This window comes from Mizuhopecten yessoensis, unplaced genomic scaffold (assembly GCF_002113885.1).
Source record: "Mizuhopecten yessoensis strain PY_sf001 unplaced genomic scaffold, ASM211388v2 scaffold2087, whole genome shotgun sequence".
Taxonomy (NCBI): domain Eukaryota; kingdom Metazoa; phylum Mollusca; class Bivalvia; order Pectinida; family Pectinidae; genus Mizuhopecten; species Mizuhopecten yessoensis.
In genome coordinates this window covers 502968-526764 of record NW_018404371.1, presented here as the reverse complement: position 1 = coordinate 526764, position 23797 = coordinate 502968, and the positions used below count along the sequence as shown (strand labels likewise).

General features: G+C 35.1%; 1 protein-coding gene across 1 annotated transcript in view; it reads left to right on the top strand.

Moving 5' to 3' along the window:
- The first annotated feature begins 6112 nt into the window (after positions 1-6112).
- LOC110445115 overlaps positions 6113-23797 on the top strand; it is a 34112-nt gene continuing 16427 nt past the window's right edge. Inside the window, exon 1 of the mRNA XM_021489526.1 lies at positions 6113-6351. Within this exon, the coding sequence (XP_021345201.1) occupies positions 6274-6351 (78 nt within the window). The 5' untranslated portion in view covers positions 6113-6273. The remainder of the gene's footprint in view (positions 6352-23797) is intronic.

The following is a 23797-nucleotide window of genomic DNA, read 5'->3' as shown; positions in this document are numbered from 1 at the left end:
TTCCTTGTGAATACCATGTATAAATGCTCAGCAGAGTGGGGATATTTTTTCATCGGTGGATAAATGTTGTATATTCTGCCATAAGAATGGAATATATTTAATATTCGACACACATTAGCATTAGGGTTTCTCTTTATGACACTTTAACCCCGTTTATAACAACGAAAATTCATCGACACCAAACCAGTTCGGATTAAAAAGCGCCATACCCTTACAATATAATGCTTAAAAACAAGTGCGCGCATTCATTTTAATAGACTTCTCACAGCAATCATACGTTTTCTGCTAAAATTTAGTAAACATTGCCTGAATTATAAGTTGTGTGGTTATATTGATATCTTGTTTTATTCAAAATAGGAGGAACTAATTTGATGAAGGTTTTCTTTCAGTGCTTATTGATATGACAAAAAGCAACTTTAGTATATAGTTTATTTAAAGACATAGAGTATAGTTCATTACCACTTTTGATAGTTAAAACGCATCACTCAAAATTCCGAAACCTTCCAACATGCCTGTTACATGTACGAGAAGGTATTGTAAAGCTATTTGGATTCAAAATAGCAAATTTGAGGATTTGTGATGTTCTCGCAACTCCTTATTTGCTTACATAGCAGCTACGAGCCTGAAGACTTTATGTTGTTATAGAAATTAAATAATTCAACCATACGCTCTTTTTATGCGACCAATAGTAGTCTAGTCTCCACTTGCCAAATGTTGCAAAGATCCATCAATTATTTGTTCTCATATTGAAGAATGTAAAATGGATTATTATGAAAGATGAACGTTACACAAATACAACTGGTCGCATCTTGAAAATCAAGTAAAAGATACAGTTTACCAAAATGAATTACACTGCGTCACACAGCTGGTTCGTCCCTCGATGACTCTTTTGTGATGCTTGGCGGCAAAAGCTTTGCTCTAAACTTCTGCTGAAGAGGAACGGGTTTGCGTTTAAACCCTTGATTTTATTAATTGTAAAATCTAGAGAGGCACTGGTTCATTAACTAATTCAGAGAATGAAAGAAGACATAGAAATAGAAATAAAGACCATCAGTGTTGATTGGGATTGACGTTTAAGATAAGGCAAGTGCGCGTATGAAAACTATAGACGGCATATTAAGTATTTGGGTTGGATTAGGATGGGTACCCTTCATATATTAACAATTAGTTTAAAACGTCATGACCTTTTTAATATGAATTAATTTGAAGAAGTGGTTTATAGTCAAACATCTAATGAATTTTAAGACAGCTATATGATTTAATATTTAACGTGTTAAGAAAACAGGATGGAGAAAAGAAGGAACGCTGGAAGTTATCAAAACTAAGTGCTGACCGTAGCACTTGAAGATTGCATTGTTCAACGTAAGCGCTGGTGAGGATAGTCAATGTTAAGCAATCAACTTAACAGTGACAGTGTAATCCAAATTTGGAAAAACCTCAAGTCTTGCTATCAATCTCGCTCTACGTAATAGTCATTTAATGTTAGAAAGGTAAGACACTGTGTTATTTTAAATCTGATTGCCGTGCTCTTCCTCACGTTCAACAAACGGCCTGCTCGCATAAAACAGAGTTGAATTCTATAGTTTAATAGTATTACTCCAACCAGTAAGTGTTACGCTAGGATTACAGTTTCGTGCAAGTTGTGAGAATAAAAAAAGTTTCGAACAGTTTTTTCTTAACAGGATTTCTTTTCATATCAATGTTCCATATGTTTGCAGTTATTGTGTAAAATCCAAAAACGAACATTCATTAGTGTTTCTATTTTCAGGCTTAAGGTATATATCAACAGATTTCAGCAAGTGATATATATCCTATTGTGTCTAAATGTATATTAATGCATAGGGAATAGCCATATATCATTTAAAATTACAACTCGTAGTTACGACCAATGGCTAGACTAACGGGTTTTAAACTAAAAAGACACGCTTACAAGCATAGTGGCTCTTCAGGTTTTGTTATCGCACAGTTAATAGGTCATATATTCAGTAAAACTGAAAAAAGAAAATATTTACAAAATTTGAAAACGTACAGGTTAAATACAATACAAAACGGTTAAAGGGTACCAATGAGGGTATTATTGCTTACATATGCTTCTTATTATATATACAAATATGATATGGGTATATTCACGTGATAACACAGTATATTATGTTATAAAGTAATACATCTTATCTAATTAGTTTTCAATAGTTTTGTAGAACATTGCAGTTTCAGGAATCGGTTTGATTGATTCATAGACAGTTGCACATGTGTTGATTATATGGATGCAACACCATAATTCTAGCTTTTCACTAAACCGATATCCAAATTAGGATGCCACAATACCCGCATGAACTAAAACCGACCGAATACAAAACTAGCATAAAAAACGAAACGAAAAAACATTACCACTCGCGACCAGCACTATCTGCATCAACACTCCACGAACCAGTTACCAACAAAGCCAGTACCTAATAATGCAATCCGCCATAAACACCAACCTCCAAAAACGCTAACACTCTAAACATCATCTTCTTACATAGTACAAGGAACCAACATCACAGTAGCTCAGTGTGGCAATAACAGCCATTAAGCAGAAACAAAAATATTAGAAAAATAAAGGGTCACAAACCTGCAAACCATAACGATAGTACCACACATTCTGGTAGACAATAATGCCAGTGACCTTTTAAGCGACCAGCAGACAAATCCAATACTCATCAATTTAATAGATTACAATGCAAGTACAAATAACGTCATCACAAAACCATGCCAGTATATCACGCGCCAGAAACCAACAACTGTCACCAAAAAGGTATATACATCGGCTCAAACTCTTTTCGCGGGCAACCAACGAATTCACTTCATATCATTTCAAGTATCTAACAATGCAGGAACATAACAACGACATCACAAAACAACGCCAGCATCTCACACGCTTAAAACCAACCTCTGTGTCACCCTATGTTTCAACAACGAGAGTATCCCAGAACGCCAACACATATTAATGGTATTATCCGACGGACGATAGCAACACACAAATCTTGTTGCCCAAAACATCAGCTCAAAGCTTTCGCACCTAACTTATTTCAACACTGTTTTATAGACTTCGTATCTGATATTCTTTTTTTGCGAAAAACAAAGTGCATATGCTTGCTTTATTAACAAAAATATATATGTTCTCGTAGTGGAGAGTTGAGCATGACATATTTTCAGGGAAGCGATCTCTGGGTATGCCTAGTAAATTAGTTATTCACCTACTAATTAAGTATTCGTTTGTATTCTTCTACATGTGTGGGTGGTGTTTGTCGAGATCCAATTTTCTGCGAAAAAAAAGTTATCATTGTTTAAAAATGATTCATTTAGTAAAAGCACACGACGTTCTCGTAACTAACCGTTGTTTGAAGTTTCTTTTTTCAAACATAAAGTGATTGAATTGTGTGAATGAACAATATTGACTACGATACTGTAAACCATCATATTTTTTTTCATTTCATTTTTTTGTATTTTTTTTTTGTAATTGAGAATTAAAGGTGGGGTTCTTAATCTTCCCACACATGGATTTTATTCAAACATTGCAATTTTCATGTTCAGTTGACATCACTTCAGAACCTGATATTACTATTTTAAAGTTTGTAGAGAAAAGGCAGAAAGGGCATGTATTGGTGTTTTCTCTGAAAATTAGAGGATATCCCAATAGTTGGTGTTATAAGTACACACAATCAGGATTGCTTACCATGACCACACTCATTTACAAATAACGACCGAAAAATCACACTTGAACATTCAAAGTATATTTTTATAGGTTTTCTTAGATGTCTCATCTTCGTCAGTCTTTAACAATAATCTTAGAGGATTGTATACGTAAAATGATTTTTTTAAATCTAATTTAAACTGCGGTAACATAGTCTACCAGCCTTTCTTTAATACTTACCCCACTAACACATTCGGACTGAAAATGGATCTAGAGGACATTATTGGAGGCAGTTACCTTTTGATGCCATGCTTTATAAACCTTAATATTTTTATTTATTTATTTTTATTTTTCACATTTGTATTTTACATATACAAAAAAATACGACATTCTCTCACATCCACATTCACACGTTCAAAATAACACTTATTCGTCATCCTTTACCTTATTTCATCATCATCATCATCATCATCATCATCATCATCATCAGTATTTATACCCACCACTCAAGTATAAACAAAAATATCTTTGACTCACAACACACATTTGCTGCCTGACTGCCTTGCAAGCTATCCTTCCAACTTAACCTATTTTGCTTATTTCATATTTTATTTCTTATTGTCTTTTGATACACTCCCCTTTCATCTTCATTTAGTTTTTTTTTACATTGTCTTACACTAGTCTCTTATACTATACTACTATAGATTTTGTTTCAGTTTAAAACCTGTATACAGTATGTCTAGAACTTGTTCAGTAAGCAGCAGGATATATAGCGGAACAGTTTACTTCCTCAGGTGACTTTAAGGTTTGGGTGCATCACCATTCAACTGGTTTGGTCAGGGGTCAGATTCATTCTTGACATAAATCACAAACAAAATGCAATGTCTGAATAAAGTATGATGTTGCAGATTCCACAGATCCTATCAAAGACTATTACTGTTTCTGCCCCACTGGTAAGAGAACTGTTGGAATTTGTGCACATACTGTTGTATATTATACTTTCTGGAAAATTCTTTAAAGCAAACTTCATCAGAACTACCTTGTAAGCATGTTTCTAACTTAAAGGAGTCATCTTCTTAGATAGAGGCCAACTAGTATTTTGAAGGTCTTTGGAGTGTGTCCCAGTCTAGCAATTGCGCTGATCATTTATATATTGCCCCCCCCCCCCTCCCTTAAGCTAAGGGACGATGGGTGATTGATACAGAAGTATAGAAATAAACCAAACACTTATTTCTGCCAAAATGCAATACAAGTAGAACAGAAGCTGTCTATTTGTCCTAAAAAACTCTCCCCCATCCCCCTTCCTGAACTATGGCATGTGTTCATACTATCTGATATTCATTTTTTCGAATTAATTGATAGTGATAAAAGTTATGTATATAATGACAGTAAAACATGTTTAGATAAATGCAAGCTTGTGTTGCAGAGATTCAACAGAATGGAAAACACTTTCCCAGTTTTTCAGTTTTGTTAAAATATTGTAATGAGACACTCTATGGAAATTTGAAATTTGTTGTTCGAAATAACATACATTAACAATTTCAACAGAAAAATGATGACAATCTGGTCAGTTTTTGTTCATTGTCAACTAAACTATCTTACCGACATATTCAAAACTGGTATCATTTTAACTGCTAGCATGTCTGTAATCTATATAAGCAGTTTTCATGGAATGAAATACAGTAACAAAAATGTTATTGAGCTTCAAAAGGAAGTAACATGCATTCATTTGACAAAATAAAACTTATTGTTTCACTTGTAAAGTTTAATGAAAATCCGTGCGTTGGCAGGGTTTATGGGAATTTGAACATAGATAAGCACCCTCACTTTAGAGTTATACGTAATTTAATGCAAATAGGTATCAATAAAAAGTATGGTGTACATGTATGTTGATTACAATATATTCATATTTTTTTTGTTCAGTGCTATGTGTCCTAGCAAAGATTAAAGTCAAAGTCAAAATGGACAACATAAAAAACATAAGTTACATAGTCGAAATAGCTGGTATTGATATTTGTATTAAATTAGCATTTACAGTATCTAATCTATATGAACATATTTTTGTTTAATGTTTTTCCCGCTGCCTTCAAAGTTCTAGCATGAAAGATTAATTTGGTATCTGATTTTAGCGCTGTTAACTGTATTTCGTGTGAAGAGGTTATCTTTTACAGACAGATATAGAGATAAGTGCTTAATAGGGCTTTATTCTGTGTCAGAGTTTTCAAAGTTATCTGGTCTATCGCTATCATTGGTGAATTAAAGTCATGTTTTAAACATGACTTAGTCATGGTCTCTCTTGGAGCGTAGGTGTATTGGTCTGTCAAGCGTATAACAGACGTTTTGGAATACCAGCACATCGAAAAACCTTCACAATAAATGATGATGTCAGTATTTCCTGCGTAGGCGACGTCATTGTTCTGTGTGCAGACCACCTGACAACGGACTCATTAAGCGTGGCCTAATTGATGTTTGACAGCCAGTCTCTTTGTTAGGTTGTTACAGATCCCTCCCTAGTCGTTTCTGTACGGATCAATCCTGTTACTTATAAGCAGGCGTGAGTGTTCTCCTACCAGAGACTACGTACCTGAACAACCGACAACATGCTGACAGGAACAGCTGCCATGTGGCTTCTCACGATAGCCCTCCTTCTGGTCTGTGGCCGGATTAACGGTTTACAGGTAGGCCTTTGTTCTTTTTTCTGTTTTCTTAGATAGATGCATATTTGATAAAATATTTCCCAACTTATTTTTTGTATCTCTGGTACGTTTATCGATTTATAGACATCTTTGGAGTGGATTTTTTGTGTAGTTTTGATCTCATATGTCTATCTTTTACATCTTTAATTTGAAAGATTATTAGACAAGGTTGAAAAAAAATAAGATAAAAGGTACCAATTCATGAACAAAAAATCAACCGATTATAAAATTGGTACAGTTATTACGTTATGATTGCAAAATCAGAAAGTTATTTTAAACCCCCTTAACAAAAATGGAACATATATACATTACGGTAAAAATATTATTGTCAATCAGTTTTCAAGCAATTATTATTTAGGTTTTATATGACATATAATTAACTGATTTTAGTGTTTATTCGTGTTTGAAATTTGTAAATTAAGACATTTAAACTATTTTATCAAATAGTTAGACGTTCCACGAGCGCAGTGTTATATGTTTATTTGTTCATTACTCTTCAACTCTAACGGAAACCACATCGAATGAATAATAATCATACATACTATTTATGTAAGTCTTTTCCTTGATAATCAAGATATCCGCTGTCAGAATTTGCTTTTGAAAAAATATATGGCAGATATCATAATGATAAGGAATTTCAATACTTAACAACCATACTGAATATAATTAATTAACGTACAAAATGAAGTTAAATGTATGTTTGACATTATTTCATGATGCTCCTATGTGCCTTTAGTGATATTAATTAAAGTTTGAGCTTGTTCGTAACTATTAACTTAGTTATATATAGTTACTAACACGGACCTTGTTCACCAGTTGATTCTATCACTGATTTTTCGTTTGTTTCGTTGACTGTTGATAACGGAGCGATGGACAAACTGGGTTATATGTTAGCTTTTATAATAAAATTCCATGTTATGAATGTTATCAATGATTGAAATAATAACGCTTGACAGACACTAAAATTAATTGTAATGATAAAAACGCTCAAAAACATTCCGACCATGAGAAGATATTAGTTCCTACCTAAGGAACAGTCCGGGTTATTGTAATTAGTAACTTGGCGATATTCGTTTGTGGATATGCGTTCCTAATCATCATACAGAGCACCTCGAGGCTTTGTCGTATCGTAAACGCTATGTGTTTTACCGCTATTTATTTCCGTGTAACGTATAGGTTCCTGACCAGTTCTTGCCCGTGGTCCATCTGTGGTTCCTCGTTAACTCTGTCCCGAAGGTTAGTTCTGGTTCTTCATGTCTTCATTGCAGTAGTGCAATAATTGTTCCTCATTATGATTTCCCATCTGCAGTCCAACTATGGTGCCAAATAATGTATCCTTGCAATCCATATGTGGTTCCTCATCAACTCTTTCCCGAAGTCCAGTTAAGGCGCCTGATCTCTTCAATACCGAAGTCCAATAATTATTTCGTCTCATGATTTATTACCTGCAGTCCAACTTTGGTTTCAAATCAATTATACCCTGTATTCCATCTATGGGTTCTCTTTGTTATTTCTCGTCTGTACTTCATTGATATAGTTCCTCACGTTTTTTTTTCGGAATTCTAATATATAATATTATAGGTCTATAATATATATATTTGTTATCACCTCTTTCCTTCAGTCTAGGTCTTGCCCCTTTTCAAATCCCGTCTGCAGTCAAATGATAGATTATTTTCTCCTTTTGACTATTGTCAAGCTATTGCCCTTCTTTTCCCGTGTCCAGTCCAATGCAGATATCTCTTAACTTTTTGTCTATGTAGCTTTGATACGGCATCATTTATAGATTTATATACCCTTGCCACTCATTACTGCACCTGTAGTCTTACTTTGGTTGCCCGACGTCGATCTATGGTCAATGTTCACTTCTCGCGTTCAGTTCAATAATGTTTTATGGACAACGTCTTAAGTCCAGATATGCTTTCCCATTATCTCTTGCCTGTTGTTTTGCTAAGGTTCCTCATACCCGCTTGCTCTTTGTCAGCCTTTAGCTTCCTTTTTACTCCATGTTTTTAGTAAAATTATTGTTCTGCATCGGTTTATGTTTGAGTTTTTCTTTTTCATCTTTCTATAATGATATTGGCAAGGAAGTATCATGACCGGTGCCAAACTTATTTGGAAACACCTACCCTTTTCGGAGTAGTTTGTTTATATGTAGTATTGCATTACAATACAAACTACTGCCACCTCACCAATACCTATCTCTATGAAAAAAATGAAGACTACATTTCAGCAATGATCACCTTTCCTTCCCTTAGTAGAAACGTAACATCCTTTCCTTTTAACGGTGTTCAGGCACCAATATGGACTCAGTACATGTAACATGATGTACGGGATAGATGAATCATGTCAAATATTGTACTACCTATGCAGGCTATGCCTCTGTAATACTGTAAAAGCGAAATAAATTCTCGCTTATAGAAATCTCGGCGTTGAATGACTCTTTAAACTCTTGTTCGCGGTGTGGTAATGTTTGCACTGGTAATAGTCTTAAATCTTTTTAAACATACTGTATATTTATAAACTATATTTTAGAAGTTTTCGATGGATATCTTTGCAATAATTTACTCATCACAAATAAACGCAAGCTCTTCCACACAGCGAAAAACATTCCTTTTATAGTATGCCATGTATGGTGACGGATACTCCTGATCTTTTTGCTTTACAACTGGATCTTGATGTCTTTCCATTTGTTATGGACTTCTATCTTTTTGTGTGTTCTATAGCCACGTTCCTGGTATATCCGTATCAGCTCTCAGAGATCAAACACTTCCCCTTTTGTATTGACGCTGCGATATGTACTATTTGATATTTACCTTGTAAGTTAGTCTCCATTGATTGTTTTAACCTCTCAGACGAATCAATTACTATTTAAACTCCCTGCACTGGAGTTTTAATATTACCTGACTTGGGTTAGAACCCTAAACACCTGTACTCTAAGCATTAGATAGCTCAATGACATTTTACCGCTTAAGTTCAATCTAGTTATTTCTTATGTATTAAAATTAAAACCAAATGTATATAGCTTGAGTCGAAAAGCTAAAAAAAGCTTTTATAAAAAATAGTGTATTTCTGCAGGTGGTTTTGTTGCTTGTTTGTGCGGTCTTTTTGTTCTTTTTTATAAGACATTGGCAAAATAATTAGCTTTGCTGTCTTAATAAAAACTCTTTTATCAGCAAGAGTATCTCATAAATTATACTTTGTTGAATTTATATGGTAGTATGAAAAGAATATTTTGAATAGTTTCCAACTGATGCTGTTTTTTCGATTGATGATAAAATTAAGAGGTAGAATCCTATGATTATGCTATCTTTTATATTTTGCTGATTTTCATGTCTTAAGAGCCATTTTCATATCTTTAACCATAAAAAGTCTTTTTAGCTAGCTATTGCTTATATATCTAAAAAATAAATAAAAAGGTATCTAGCAGATGAATGAATTGTTCAAAGCTTGTTATGAATAAAGGAAATGTACAGTGATGATAATAGTCATATCCAGATACATAAGAACGGCCGTTATTCATTCAGAATAGTTGGATGGCAGAACCAGTAATAAACAAAATAACTCTATGCTGACTTAGCATTATCACTAGTAAAAGAAAAATAAATACATATGTAGCGTTTACTATTAATAATTGTTTCGTATAGCATCGATAACGTTAATGCAAAGCAAAATCTGCTTTTCGCCATTAGTGTATGCATGCTACAAGGGCGTCAAATGTCAAATTGCATTTCCAACACGCGCCTTCCACTAGCATTAGATACAGGTTTACAGCCTTTGGTGACCCCGGTTGTGATACGAAGCGCCTAAAAGTTATGAATTTGTTGCATAGTGAGTGAAATGAATACCATTATACAACTGTACATAGACAAAGAGGCAGTATTCATTTAGTACAGAAAAGACCCAAGTAATCAAAATCACTGCTATTGAACTCTCTATAATAGACAATGCACTAGCAGAGCCGATTTTATATCGCGATAAGACTATTCACAAATAATATTTCAGCACTGAAAATTGTAGGTTTCTGGGAAAACAGTGAAGAGTTGTCGATGAAGTAAATAATAATCAATTTGTGGGTAGCATATCCACTTTATAGGTTTCTATCGATAGGTGAACGTCCCGGGTCGAGTGACATACGAAATATATACAATTTCGTCACATCATTATAGAGGTAAACATAACAAATCGCTCACTCATTCATAGCTTCGCAAAGGAACCAGTCGGTTTTGAAAGGTTGCGACATGTTTCATACATACATTGTTTGTGTAAAAAGTGAAATTTTGATATGACGTCATAGGTCATCGCTCCGCTACTCCAACACTATCGAATGTTTCAGACTATTTATAACACACATATCGTCCTGTATGGTATAGATTGGTAGTTTCTTATATCACTAGAATAAAACCTTTTTCTGCTATCTCAAGCCGCACAAAGTTAATCAGACATTAGAAGAAGTGTGACGTAATATCGCCCTTATTACAATCATATCCGCCTGACGTTTGTACGTCTCGACACGTCTTCCGGTTCCAGATTCCTTTAGATATTCTAATCATTACGATCCTAATTCATATATCGTGTCTCTCAGCATTGTGTGCTCTCGGCTATATTTTCCCGTTTTTTTCTGTATTACTGTTAACGATTGTTCCCCACATCCTGTATTGTGTTCGAGCATGGAATCATTTTGGAGTTTTGTTCCAGCGTCAATCTGATCTCTTTTTGCGGTAAAAAAAAACGTTTACACCAAGAATTTGGGGTACAAGTCTTCGTTTTGACAAAAGTATTTGTTTTTGTCGTTACATTAATATATATATATATCAATTTTAGTTCTGTGTGAATACGATTATTTTGTTGATCACTCCCATCCTATGTGAATGGTATGTTTGTTTCATACTACATATGCATGCTCACAGTTGAAACATAGCACCTATGTGTGCAATCAGTGCTTTGGCCGTAACGTTTACGGCACAGACTGTAGAATCGTATCAATCTATAAAGATGCTATATATCTGATCCGTCACATATTCCAACACCGACAGGACATCAATGATCATCTCTTCGTTAGTTTAGTTCAAGGTTCCTTTCCCCACTACACTGTGGTGTTTGGTAAATACAGTATTCTTCCCTTTATATTTTGTTTTAAATGCAGCTGTATCACAGTTGGGCCATCAGACTATTTTGACTAGGTAGCTCAGTAGGTTATAACCAAAGTGTAACACTTTAAGGGATTGTTAAATGTATTATTCAAAATCAATCAAGGTCATGAAAATAACAAAAAGATGGTCAAGGTATTGAACGAGAAACCTAAAAATGCACACATGTGACTGCACTTTTAAAATATGATAAAAGATTCAGTTAGCAAAACAATAACTACACTGCACAATACAGTTGTCTCGTCCTTTTTGGACTCATCAGTGATGCTAGAGGCTGAACATTTTAAAATCCAAATGTGTTTTATCTAATACTACAATGTTATTACAAACGCTGACAGCTTACAATGCGAATTTATACACGATGAAATCAACAACTCCAAATCAATTTCACAACTAAGACTGTGACGCCAAAACCTCTGTTATAATGACGTGTTGATTGATGGATTAGGATATGGTTTCTGACACATCCCAGTCTTTTTATCAGTTTACGGTCAATAATCAACAAACTATTACAATCAAACCTATATTAACATTTGATAAACAGTAAACCAATCAATAGTAACGGTGCGCGTTGAAGTATTCGATCTCAAGGTGTATGTATCGATTACTTAACGTGTTTCTTCAATGGTCACGGTACGTTCGCTATTCTAGGTAATTCATACCTAGCTCATAAAGCGACTGAAAGCGCTGGACAGTACTGAGCCATTGAATCAATTAGGCGATCCGTCATTTAATCTACCAAGTACCATTTCCACTTTAAGACACAATCATGTTAATTCTAAGTAATTAACCTCCTTAATGTATTCTCCTCAGAGTCATGAAGGAGTGCAAGGTTAACATTTTCTTAGAGAATCCGGTTGATTGTAATATAATGAATACGAAGGGAATGTATTAATGAATTGAGAATTCAATCAAAAAATAATGTAATGAATGGAAACCGAATGGACGAAATATAGGAGAAATGTACTTGTTATTAATTCAACTAAAATAACAATATTAAACACGAGGCCATAGTAACGCACATTTGTTTCATCAACAAAATGCTTAACTGGAACTACTAAAAGATGATTTTAGCATCTTACTTTTACATGGAAAATGTTGAAATAAATGTATCTTCAAATATTTTCTTTACAACCTGGCCCGGCACTCTCAGGATTTCATTTGTCGGAGTGAAAAATAACATATGGTACTTTTAGCGGTTTCTCATTCTAGCGCCTTTCCGCTTTAAAACTGCGCTAAATTAACATGGCTCATACTTAGGTTTCTGTATACTTAATTATTTTGCATATATTGTTTGTCTTTAAACTCATCAATGCCAAAATCTGATAAAGTTTGGTAATGGGCTTAAATTTCACTGCGTGAAAATAAGAATGTTTACAGTATCTGAAACATGAAACGTTTATTACCTGTAGTTGTATACATAGATCGCTCTTGTTATTTATTGCATATTTTTCATTCATTGTTTTCTTTGTCAATAGAAGACGTCATGTATAGGAAGAACATAACATAATGCAAACATTTCGGAATATGTAATAATTTGAATATTATATTTTACAGTTGATATTTTAAGGAAAATTCTGTGCAGAAATGTTGTTAGTGTAACGACTTCATTATCACTTTACGAGTAATAAAGCATACATCAGAAAACAACATAGTGCTACTAACCACTAAACTGTATGATATCGTTCTTAAAACGTAGCGCGCTACCGGGCTTTCAAAATCTCCGTGTTCAACAGTTAATGTTTGGTCGTATAAGACATTGGTTTGATGTATAGTCAATGTTGTCATGTCAGCCACTCCCTGTGTGCCTGTGTACAGAGTATAAACACTGTTCTACACGCCAGAGAATACACATCAAATCAAATTTAATTATTAATTGGAAAATAAAAACCGATAGATTTTCTAGGCGGTTGTACCGTCGCACCTTTTGTTTGAGTTCCGCTGTGACCCAACGAACCATGCATTATGTGAAGGCTTTTTAACAGAGCTGATTGGAAAATGCGGATTTGCCTAACCCAGGGCACTTCTGGGACCCTTAAAAATCTCACTAATATAAATCTTCCAAAGCGTGAAGGATGTGTGTTTTTTAACGAATGATTATTGTAAATCGGCAATTTTGAAACCTATCTTCAGGATCTTTGTCAAAATTTCGATGAAAATGCAATGTTCCGTGAATGATTAGCAAATTTGAATCAAACAATGCGAGTAAAATCACGAGAAAACGCCTCTCAATGATATTAGTTTTACCTTTGATCGGCCAAGTATGACAAGAAGAATACAAATGGTTAGCCAAGTATGAAGTAGAGTGGAGGTTCCGAACGGTCGGCCAATTTGAGAAATGTTGTGAAATGTTTTTTTTTAAGTAGAACTAAGTATCATTGTATTCTGACTGCCTTCATCACCGTTCCGAAAGAGGAGTTCGATGGGTAATTGTTCCCGCTTCAAGTGGATTGAAAAATGGAGATTTTATGCTTTGATTCTTTCTCGAGAGAACAATTAGGCTTAAGTTTATACCAAATAATTGCTGTGAAGTGTCTGTACAGCCCAGTGAAGGTCTCGTAATCAGGCAACATTACAACACACGCTCGCGCGTCGTAAAGTGCTTAAAGTCAAAATGGAACAGAAGTTGTTTAAACAATGGTGCCAGGAGTAACACTAAAGTTGATTAGCTAGCTCTGTTGACACTTGTAGGTACTACGTCGTTAATCATACCCTGGCTTACAAATAAAACTTAATTAGATATGATGTTTATTATTGTAGCTTTGATGATGCTGACGACGTTGTTTTTTTAATTCCCTTTCTCTCGTGTATATACCTATTAAGAGTAATTACACCATTTCATTGTCGTAATTATGCAGCTAGGTATTACCATTATCCCAAGTGCTGATACATCATGCATATTTAACATGTGCCCCTTTAAATATGTTTTATTGAGTTATTTTCAGTAATTAGCAAATACATTTAACAGCAGGGTGGCAATTTCATTATCAGAATTTACATTAAGATAGATTAGGAGTTTGATTTATTTACGATATTCACAATAAAGGCAAACAAGCAATAAACAAAATATAAAAATGACAACAAAAACGTAAACCGGACAAATACCATGGACAAAATATATACTAAGGAAAAAGATTAACAAGAAATGCAATGACAAATTCCAAGAATAAGATGACCGTGTGCTCTGGAAGAGTGAAATAGTCTGCTTCATCGAGATCATTTGTGTAAAGTTATGTCAAATGAAAATTGGGTCAGGTCCTCCGAGGTCAAACTGGGGTAGTGACGGAGAAATAACAAGCCGCATTTATGAGCGTCGACTTTCATAATACGCAAGGAATATTTCCCAATCAGATCATACTGTCGACTATAAATCTTTCCAGTACTCTTCATCGGCTTGTATCTCTTGAAACTTGTTGTTAGTTTACCGTTCAGCAGTTTTCAAACAAACACTTCCTAATTATTATCAAAAAGGTTGATGCTTAATCACAAAGGACTAAAACTGCTTTATATGACAAAGACATTTAATGATATTACACTGTAATGATATATTAGAGATTTGATGGCAACAACTGTCTCAAGGGTGCAAGCAACATTTGATGCTATTTTTCGTGAGTATTGGTTGATTTCAGCAACATTTAGAAGGTGGTGACGTTAATGATATCCCTTTGTGTAAGGAATGTAAAAGATTTCCTTGGAAGAGGATCATTTGATTTATGTTTTGGGGAAGTAAGTTTTATAACATATGATTTCGGAGTAAGTCGTTTGATTGTTACTTTGGGAATACGTAGTGTTTGATGTCAATGGGAGTACGAAGTTTAATTGATTTTCTTGGAAGTAGATACTTTGATATATTTTCTCAGCAGTAAATTGTGTTTCGCATCCTTGTGAGGAAGTCGTTTGTTTAATTTTCTTGGGAGCAAGTAAAGTTTGATTTCCTTGAGAATGATTAGGGTCTGATTTTAAAGAAAGTAAGAAGTGATTGATTTCCTTAAGATTAATATATATTGTTTGTGTTTCTTTGATTTAAGTAATGTGTGTTTACAGTTGATTGTTCGTTTGTAGTTGTACATGTAGTTTTTAAGGGGCTAGTTCAAAAGGGATTGTGTTTCATGGAAAATCTTAAAACATTGATGCGTCTCAATGTTTTTAAACATGTTTTTAAGCAGAGGAAATATGTGGTCATGTGTTTTATCTTGAGAGTAGGTACCAGTGACCGACTAACGTCAGTGTTATGTCATAGACATTGGACATGTTGATATTGTTTGTGAAATTTTAAACACACATTTTAAGCACACCATTGTTGATCATCTGACATACGCTGAGAGTTCATCCGGTAATTGAGCAATACTCTAATCATCTTAATATGTACTGTTCGTACATACTCATTGGTTGGATTATAATCACGTGGGTTCGGCGAATTTTACTATTGACCCTGTTTTAACCATTTTCAGAACAACAGGTAAATATATGCGTTTTGACGGCAGTTCAATTGTAACGCCACACTGCTCCCTGTCTAATGCAGTACTTTCCTTTTGTTCGATTGCTCACACGTTCAATCGTGTGTAATTATTAAAAATATTTTGTCGCATCTGATATGACAACTAAGGACTTTCCTAATGGTGAATATGTGGTTATATGCAACTGAAAAAGTGATATTGATCTCGACTTCGTCAATATCACGAACGCATGTTCATATAAACACATATTCACCTCAACAACAAAAATCAGAATCGGTAAACAGTAGTACATGATCTCGATTTACACAGAACAGCGTGAGGACAACTGTTACATTTCGGTGTTTTTTTGTGTTTTTTTTAATGACTTGATTGCGAATAACGAGTCAATCGGGTATTATTAGGTACAAGTTGGTCTAGTAGTGGTACTACCAACAGGCAAGATCGTGAAGAGTATGAATAATAAACCGATCGTGACATGGTGATAAGGCATACGAGGAAACCCGGTTTTATTAAAGCATATATTGCCCTACCTGCTGCAGGCCTCGTACAACATTAATTGTTTTGACTGACATAGGGATTCTAGTATTTCTCTCGCTAGTGTGATAAAAAACGATATTTGATGAATGCTATGGTTTTTTGTTGAGCAAAACATCTCATTTAGTAATTGGTTTCAGATTTTGATTTGAAATATATACGAACATTTCTTTTTGCGAAATGTAACAACTACAACAATTAATTTAACACACGCCGACCATGAAACTACATTCATTTCTTTTTTAAACTATTGAAATAAAATGTGCATGTAACATTTTCTTTAAACATCCATGTCTACGTTGAATGATACACATTCGCTCAATGGAATATTTACACTGTAATAGCAAAATTGAAGGTACGAAGAAAGCAATTAGACAGGTCTCAGGTAGAACAAAACCTGACAAATTGCTAGGCTGACCCTGTCCTTTTAAGATTATGGAAGAGCGACACCCGTTATACTGCCCCGCTTTTTGTTTGAAGATTATCAACGGATCAGACTAGACTACAATTATCATCCATTAGGTGGTGCATACTGAGCCTTCGACTTTGTCGAGACATATTTCAGTGTTGCATACAGCGTAATTGAGCGTAACCCCTGTAGTATCAAAGATAGTGGGTGGGTGGGGGTATCGGTGACCGATATCAATAGTGTACGAATAGCGTATCTCGGGGGCTCGTATCACCGGTGTACGAACTAGAGGGGTGTCTCTCAGGCCCGTGTCAACATTGTACGACAGCGTGTCTCGGACCCGTTTCAATAGTATACTTGTGGTGTGTCTCTGACCCATGCTAGCAGTGTACGTACAGCGTGTCTCTGGCCCTTGTCCGAATTGTACGATGGAATTCTCTTGGACCCGTATCAATAGTAAACAATAGTGTCAATTGTGTACGTGGGGCGTGTCTAGGACTTGCACGTGAGAGCGATGTACGGCTAAAACCATAAAAATATATCATTGTTAATCCAATCATCTACAGCCTTTATTAATATTTTTGACAGACATTTGTCTTATTTGATACAAAGCAAACTACGTCAGGCGTTCATAAGTGTGTGTTTATCAGCAATATTTTACCTTGATTGGAGATTCCTTCACAGCAATAAGACACAACATGTGGTGCAGACTCATTAATTTTCGTCAAACGTAGCTACGAGGTTCACGGAGTCAAAGACGTATCGGAATTGCGAAATAATAAAACATATCCACGCGTCTTAAAATTACTGTCAATGACAGCTGAATAATGGTGTACAATAATTCTGTGTGATTTTATAGTCAGAGGAAATGACCCTATTGAATCGAGTCAATACGACAGAGTATTGATTTGTGATAGCGATGGAATGGGAACGCCATTCTGTATTGTTGTACACTTTAATTTAATGATTACATTGCACATGTTTATAAGGTACTATCAAATTAACTATATGTTAGCCGGCGGCCGATAATGCATATTACATTGCTACTTAGAAAACTCCCAAAGAAATATGTCAACTGCTCTGTCTGTGTCCGTGTCCAGAATTTTAGTCAAGCTAGGCTTTATAGGATCTCACGCGTGTTCACGTGAGCGTTGTAAAGATCTGTAGAAGGTAGCATTATTTTTCTATATGAATGAGAATGGAAACAAATCAGAACAATAGTCATTGTACACATGCATATAGAGTTCGATACGTGCTCTACGTGTATATGGACGTATTGTTTGTTTCAAGACACACATAGACTGAGTAAAGTAGGTGTCCAATATTTTTGTATGCAAAACTTGGCCTCCCACTATCACTGCGAGGGAGCGCTTTAAACATTACGCAGACGATCGCGACACTATCTCACTGACTTTTAAATCTAGTATTTATTAGAGAATGATGTATTTAAACTGTTGAACTCTAAAAAACATCACTTTAACTTCCCATTTGAAATCTTATTTTTCCAGGATGACAATAATTTTGATTATTCATTTCTGAAAAGGAAGCCATACAATGCGGAACTTTTATGAAAATTTACAATAAAACAGTAACAATGACGTCGACACTTTATGCGCTGACGTCGGCAGTTTCGTTGCATCACAACCAGGTCATTACAGGGTCATGTGCGTGGTATTAAGCAAATGTTATTAACTGCATTAGCACGGAGATTGTAATTATCTGTGTTATTTGAGAAATTGTTCATACAATTTCGACAATGTGTTATCCACGCGTTTTCCATTTTCGTCAATTATTAAAAATATGTTTTGAGTTTAAATCTCTCAACTTAAATAAAAATATATACCAGAAAACACTTGCACTCATTGGAAAACAGCTTTGCACGCTCTCATCGAATGCGAATTTCGCTTTTACTTGTAACTGACTACAGTATTACTTTCAATCAATCATATTGCAATAAAATCATAAATGGATTGGACTTAACTTTTCGCAATTTGTTAATGTCATTTCCTCCAAAATATTATGCATATTTAATTTGAACAACACTAGCGTAAGTGTTATAATTCTGATCATTTCAATAATAACAGATATAAATCCGATTTGGCCGAGTGAGATGAAAGGGAAAATGGACGTGTATCACATGTTGTATTGTCTTTCAATTAGTTAAGTGTGTTTCATGACGGAAGGCAGCTGACCACAAAGCTAATATCTGTCGACCAAGACGCACGAGTACGAAGTGTTTGGTCACTCACATCGTCTAACTGGTCTACTGTCGGTCAATCCCGTGCCCTGGTAAGCGTTCCACTATTTCACACACACCGTCCTTATCGACGCTGCTCCTTCTGTCGTATGTGTCAGGAACGAAAGATAAGCCTAGCGACCGTATTCAGAAATAATTTAGATAAATACGTAAAAAATAAACTTGTTAATATGACCTTTTTGTCCGGTCAACATTGCTGAAGTTCGGAGAATTAAGGTATAGGGCGGGGTTAGTATGGCAGTCTTGAAGATACTAAACCGTCTGATGGTAGTGTTCCCCGTACCATTGTTAGAAACAGTACCCTTGAATAGGAGTTACTTTACAGGTATGACAATAGATGTTTTTTTTTAAAGTTCTTTAAAGAAAGAGATATTGTGGGTATGTTTTGACAAAAGTACAGATGCATATGAAATAAAGGTAACGACAACAATATCCTTTCTGAGAGTAGTAAATACAATTAGATCAGATTGTGATTTTAACTCAGCACGTGAAATTCAAAATACTGTTTATTTTATCAGTGGAGCTACTTGCGCATCGGTAGTTTACTGGATCAGACTCATTTAAGATATACAATAAATTAAAAAAATGCGAGATTACTGCAAGTATAAATGATACAGTGAACTTCCCTCTTGTTTCGTCTGTATTCAGAATAATTGCCATCAGTTCGGTATGAATAATACAGAATTAGTTTGTTTTGAACACAAACAGAAAATAAAAACGTATTTTGCGAGCTTTCGAAAACGTGTTTCCTTTGTCATCAAAGAATTATTTGAATTTACACTCTTTGCTTGACAAAGGAAACAGACGTTTTCGAAAGCTTGCAAAAGACGTTTTCAATTCCTGTTTGTGTTCTAACAAACTTACCCTTTATATTGATCCTTTATATGATACATGTAGTGTTTTGTATATATTCACCAACATTGGTACATGTACTTTGTCCTATGAAGTTGTACGTGTCGTCAAAAAAGATCGTTCTGTGTTATACAGCAATACCGCTGTATCAGCCGAGTTTATACGCCATTCTATTACACATTGAAGTTGATAGATCGGACAGTTAAATAGGAAATAATCACAATCTCCTTTGTTATGTCCACATTCAAATGAAGAGTCTATTATCAACTTAAACCTATCGAGATCGTCATTTATAAAACTTGCACGGTTTCTCATTCTACAATATATCATCGGTCATTTATCATTGGATGTAGTATTCTGGGTCTGTTTTGATTGACGCCTCGTCGTGTGAGTAGTGCTAGACATACACTCAAAGCGGTGTTTTGTCACCTTTCGGAACCTGCAAGATCATAGCTCTGCCTGAGATTTTACTGGAAAATACAAAGTTGTATTTGCTTACAGCTGGCAAATGTCCCTGATCGGTCGAGATGTCTGTTTATCCATTTTTATACAATCATTTCACTGTCTGCTTCAATGATAAATCTCTCTTCCGCATTTAAAGGTAGAATATGTCGATCTATAACGCACGTGCGCGTCTCTCCTGTCATGCACAGTGCGATTTGTCTTTATTAACATCTGAAAAACAAATGACTTTTTTACGAATTGTCATAATGAACTCGAGTTTCGCATGGTAGTGTGAGGAGATATGAATGTTATGCTTAAAAAAACCCAATAAATACGCTCATAAATACCGCGTGATAGTTTCAGTTGAAGCTAATCTATGTTGCTCAAATAGGTTCGGAAGATATTCACTTTAAATTGATCTGTATAGCTCGATAACAAATAGCTTCGATAAAAGAAATGTCTCCACTTTACGTAAGATGTATGTTTATAAATTTCTTATTTCAAGCAGTGAAAACATCACGTATAATTATAGCATGGTAAACTATCTTTATGAAGTGTTCCAAAGTATCATTAACGTACATATGTAAGCGGTGGTCCTATCTAAGAGTTTTTTCGCACTTTCAATATTGTTCTGAATTCTGAATACGCTAATTGATGACCATGAATGTTGCTTTCTGTTGCGTAATTTGTGGTTTCACCAATTCATGAATGTGGCAAGCTGTTAAAACATAGCTGTCACATTAGAGGGACGGCAGAGGGATAATATGGATTTGAGATTCACTTAAATACCATATCGAAGGCATCTGACATAGTTCTCCACCCGGTCATATCATAGAGACTACGGGTGGACAATATGGCTTTGCGATATAGAGCGTAGATCATCCTGTTCCGGGTGTTCCCGTATACAAATTTCTGTTTTACTGCGTTCCGCATTGATTAAGATCTTTCATGTGATCATGCTCCCGGTTGCCCCCGTATGGAATGTCGTGTTAGTTTAGTTAAAACTTAATTATATTGAATAACCAAATATTTTTACATAAAATTTCAGATTACTGGAAAAACAAGCTTAGAACTTATTTGAATTTATTTCCCAAACATCTTTTCCAATGATGATTAAATATATCCTTACTTCTGTCAGACTTCCTTTTGTCTGATATTTTCAATTTAACTGTATATTGTCGTATCATGCTTTCACTTACTGGTTATTGGATAATTTGTAATAAATATAAAACATAACTAGAATTGATTACACAACTTGCTGAAGGTCGGTTCTACTGATTATACAGGTCCGTTTTCTAAAGTTCACAATGTCGTAAATATGTCTCCCACGTCCCAATGAACAGTCTATCTATTGGGGCGCCCGAAATAACACATGTTTACGATGTTATACAAAGTACAAAATGATAGATACGAACATTTAACATGAAAACCGATATCAAAATATTTCCTTCAGATCAATTTTTCAAATTTTATGTCATTGATGAAAAGAGATACAATGTGACAGAAAATGATTAATTTACAATTCTGAAAACCAAATCATTTGTCATTTGAAACAGATGAGTATTTGGAAACAAATCTGGAGCTTTGTTTATTGATTGACGTGTATTTCGTGTTTAACAGTGACATGAGACAATAGCATAGGGATTGACTCTTCTCATAAATCCTGGCTTCAAGTCATTGTCAAGTGCCAAACCGATAACATTTCTTTATTGTATATGCGTTTCAACGCTATCGGGATAGTGTGCGCGTGGCGCCATCGTGTAGTCCTAATATGCGGTATAGTGCATATTCAAGGATAGAAATACACTAACAAGGATTTGAATCAGCTGCTTACATAGTTTTCCATCATTGTTCAACTATCAGACCTCCGGACAACTTGGCCTGCATAATGTGTAATTTTTAAGATACACCACTGATCAGATAGTTCAAAAGCACACCAAGGATACATTGGTTTCAAATAACTGTCAAAACCACTAATAGTTCGTAAGTCCGATATTCTAAAATGTCTAATAGTACGAAATCTCGACAAAAATAGACACACTCCCTGTCAAATGTTAATTATTCAGGATTAATTGTCAAAAAACCCGATAGTCCGAAGGTCCGATAGTCTAAATGTAGTCTGAAAGCTAAACTTCTGCATGTTTAAAACGGAGTTCAAAGGTTGTTAGTTTTCACACTAAACTCTCGGGCTGAACGGTTGGTGAAGCGTTAAAATAGGAAGGGTTATTTTTTACCGTATAGTATTAAATTTCATTGGAAAAAATGTTAATACAATAACATTTAATTAATTTCCAATAGTTATGAAAAAGTTGCAAACTTATATCAATCACGTTTGTCTTGCTGAAAGCGTGAAAGGAGGGAGGTATGGTAAGAAAACGGAAAATCCGGAGGAAACACAACGGTCATTGCACAGGTGACCTCATACCCTTACATTGTATCATAGCCGATTTGGAAAATGAATCCCAGCTGTCTTGCTAACTGTCTATTGCACTAAACCACTGCGCAAACAAACATATAATTTCGCATAGTAAATTTGACATATGAACTTAAGCCCAAACATTAAATTATTGGGGATAAACTGGCTGGTAGCTGCGTGTAGCCTCTGTGAACAGGGATACGCCAAAGGGCTTAAACGAACATGATCAGGCGACAAAAGAGTTACAATGATTAGCTCCCTTGATATTTAAAATCTCTCGGACTTGTACCTCGGAGACATTGATAAAGACATCCTCACTTCGGAAAGCTCTGTTTTGTACGTCTGACATTTAACAAGGATTATTGACGTCTGCGCTTAATATACTTATTTACAGCACATTTTACGGCGGGCTGGAGCAGAGATTACCATAAAAAATGGGAGTTAGAGAAAAACGATGAGGTCGCACGAACGACGCTGATACATGTACTTAGGATTTAAATGCACAATCTGAACATTTACGGTGAAATGAAACCAAACCAAATCTAGTGGATAATGCTCTGTAGCACATCTTAAAGGACGTGTGAATGAGCTGTTGGTTTTTCTACCATCATGAATATGCATTGCAATCCTTACATACGCGCGAAATACCACAACAACGGAGCTATTTAGCGGTATAATTCACAATCAGTAAGGGGATAATATCGTGTTATCTCCGATAAATTGACCAAGACATGAAACGTTTGTAATGGAACAAAAATAACTCTTTTCGCCGTTACTCGAATTGACACTTACCGTGTGAACAGTAACTTACGGTTACATAAGAGTTGTTTACAGAAGGTATTTGAGTTAGAACCATACCCGCTTCAACTGCTGGAAGACCGATACAGAAGGGCCATAACTCTAAAAGTACAA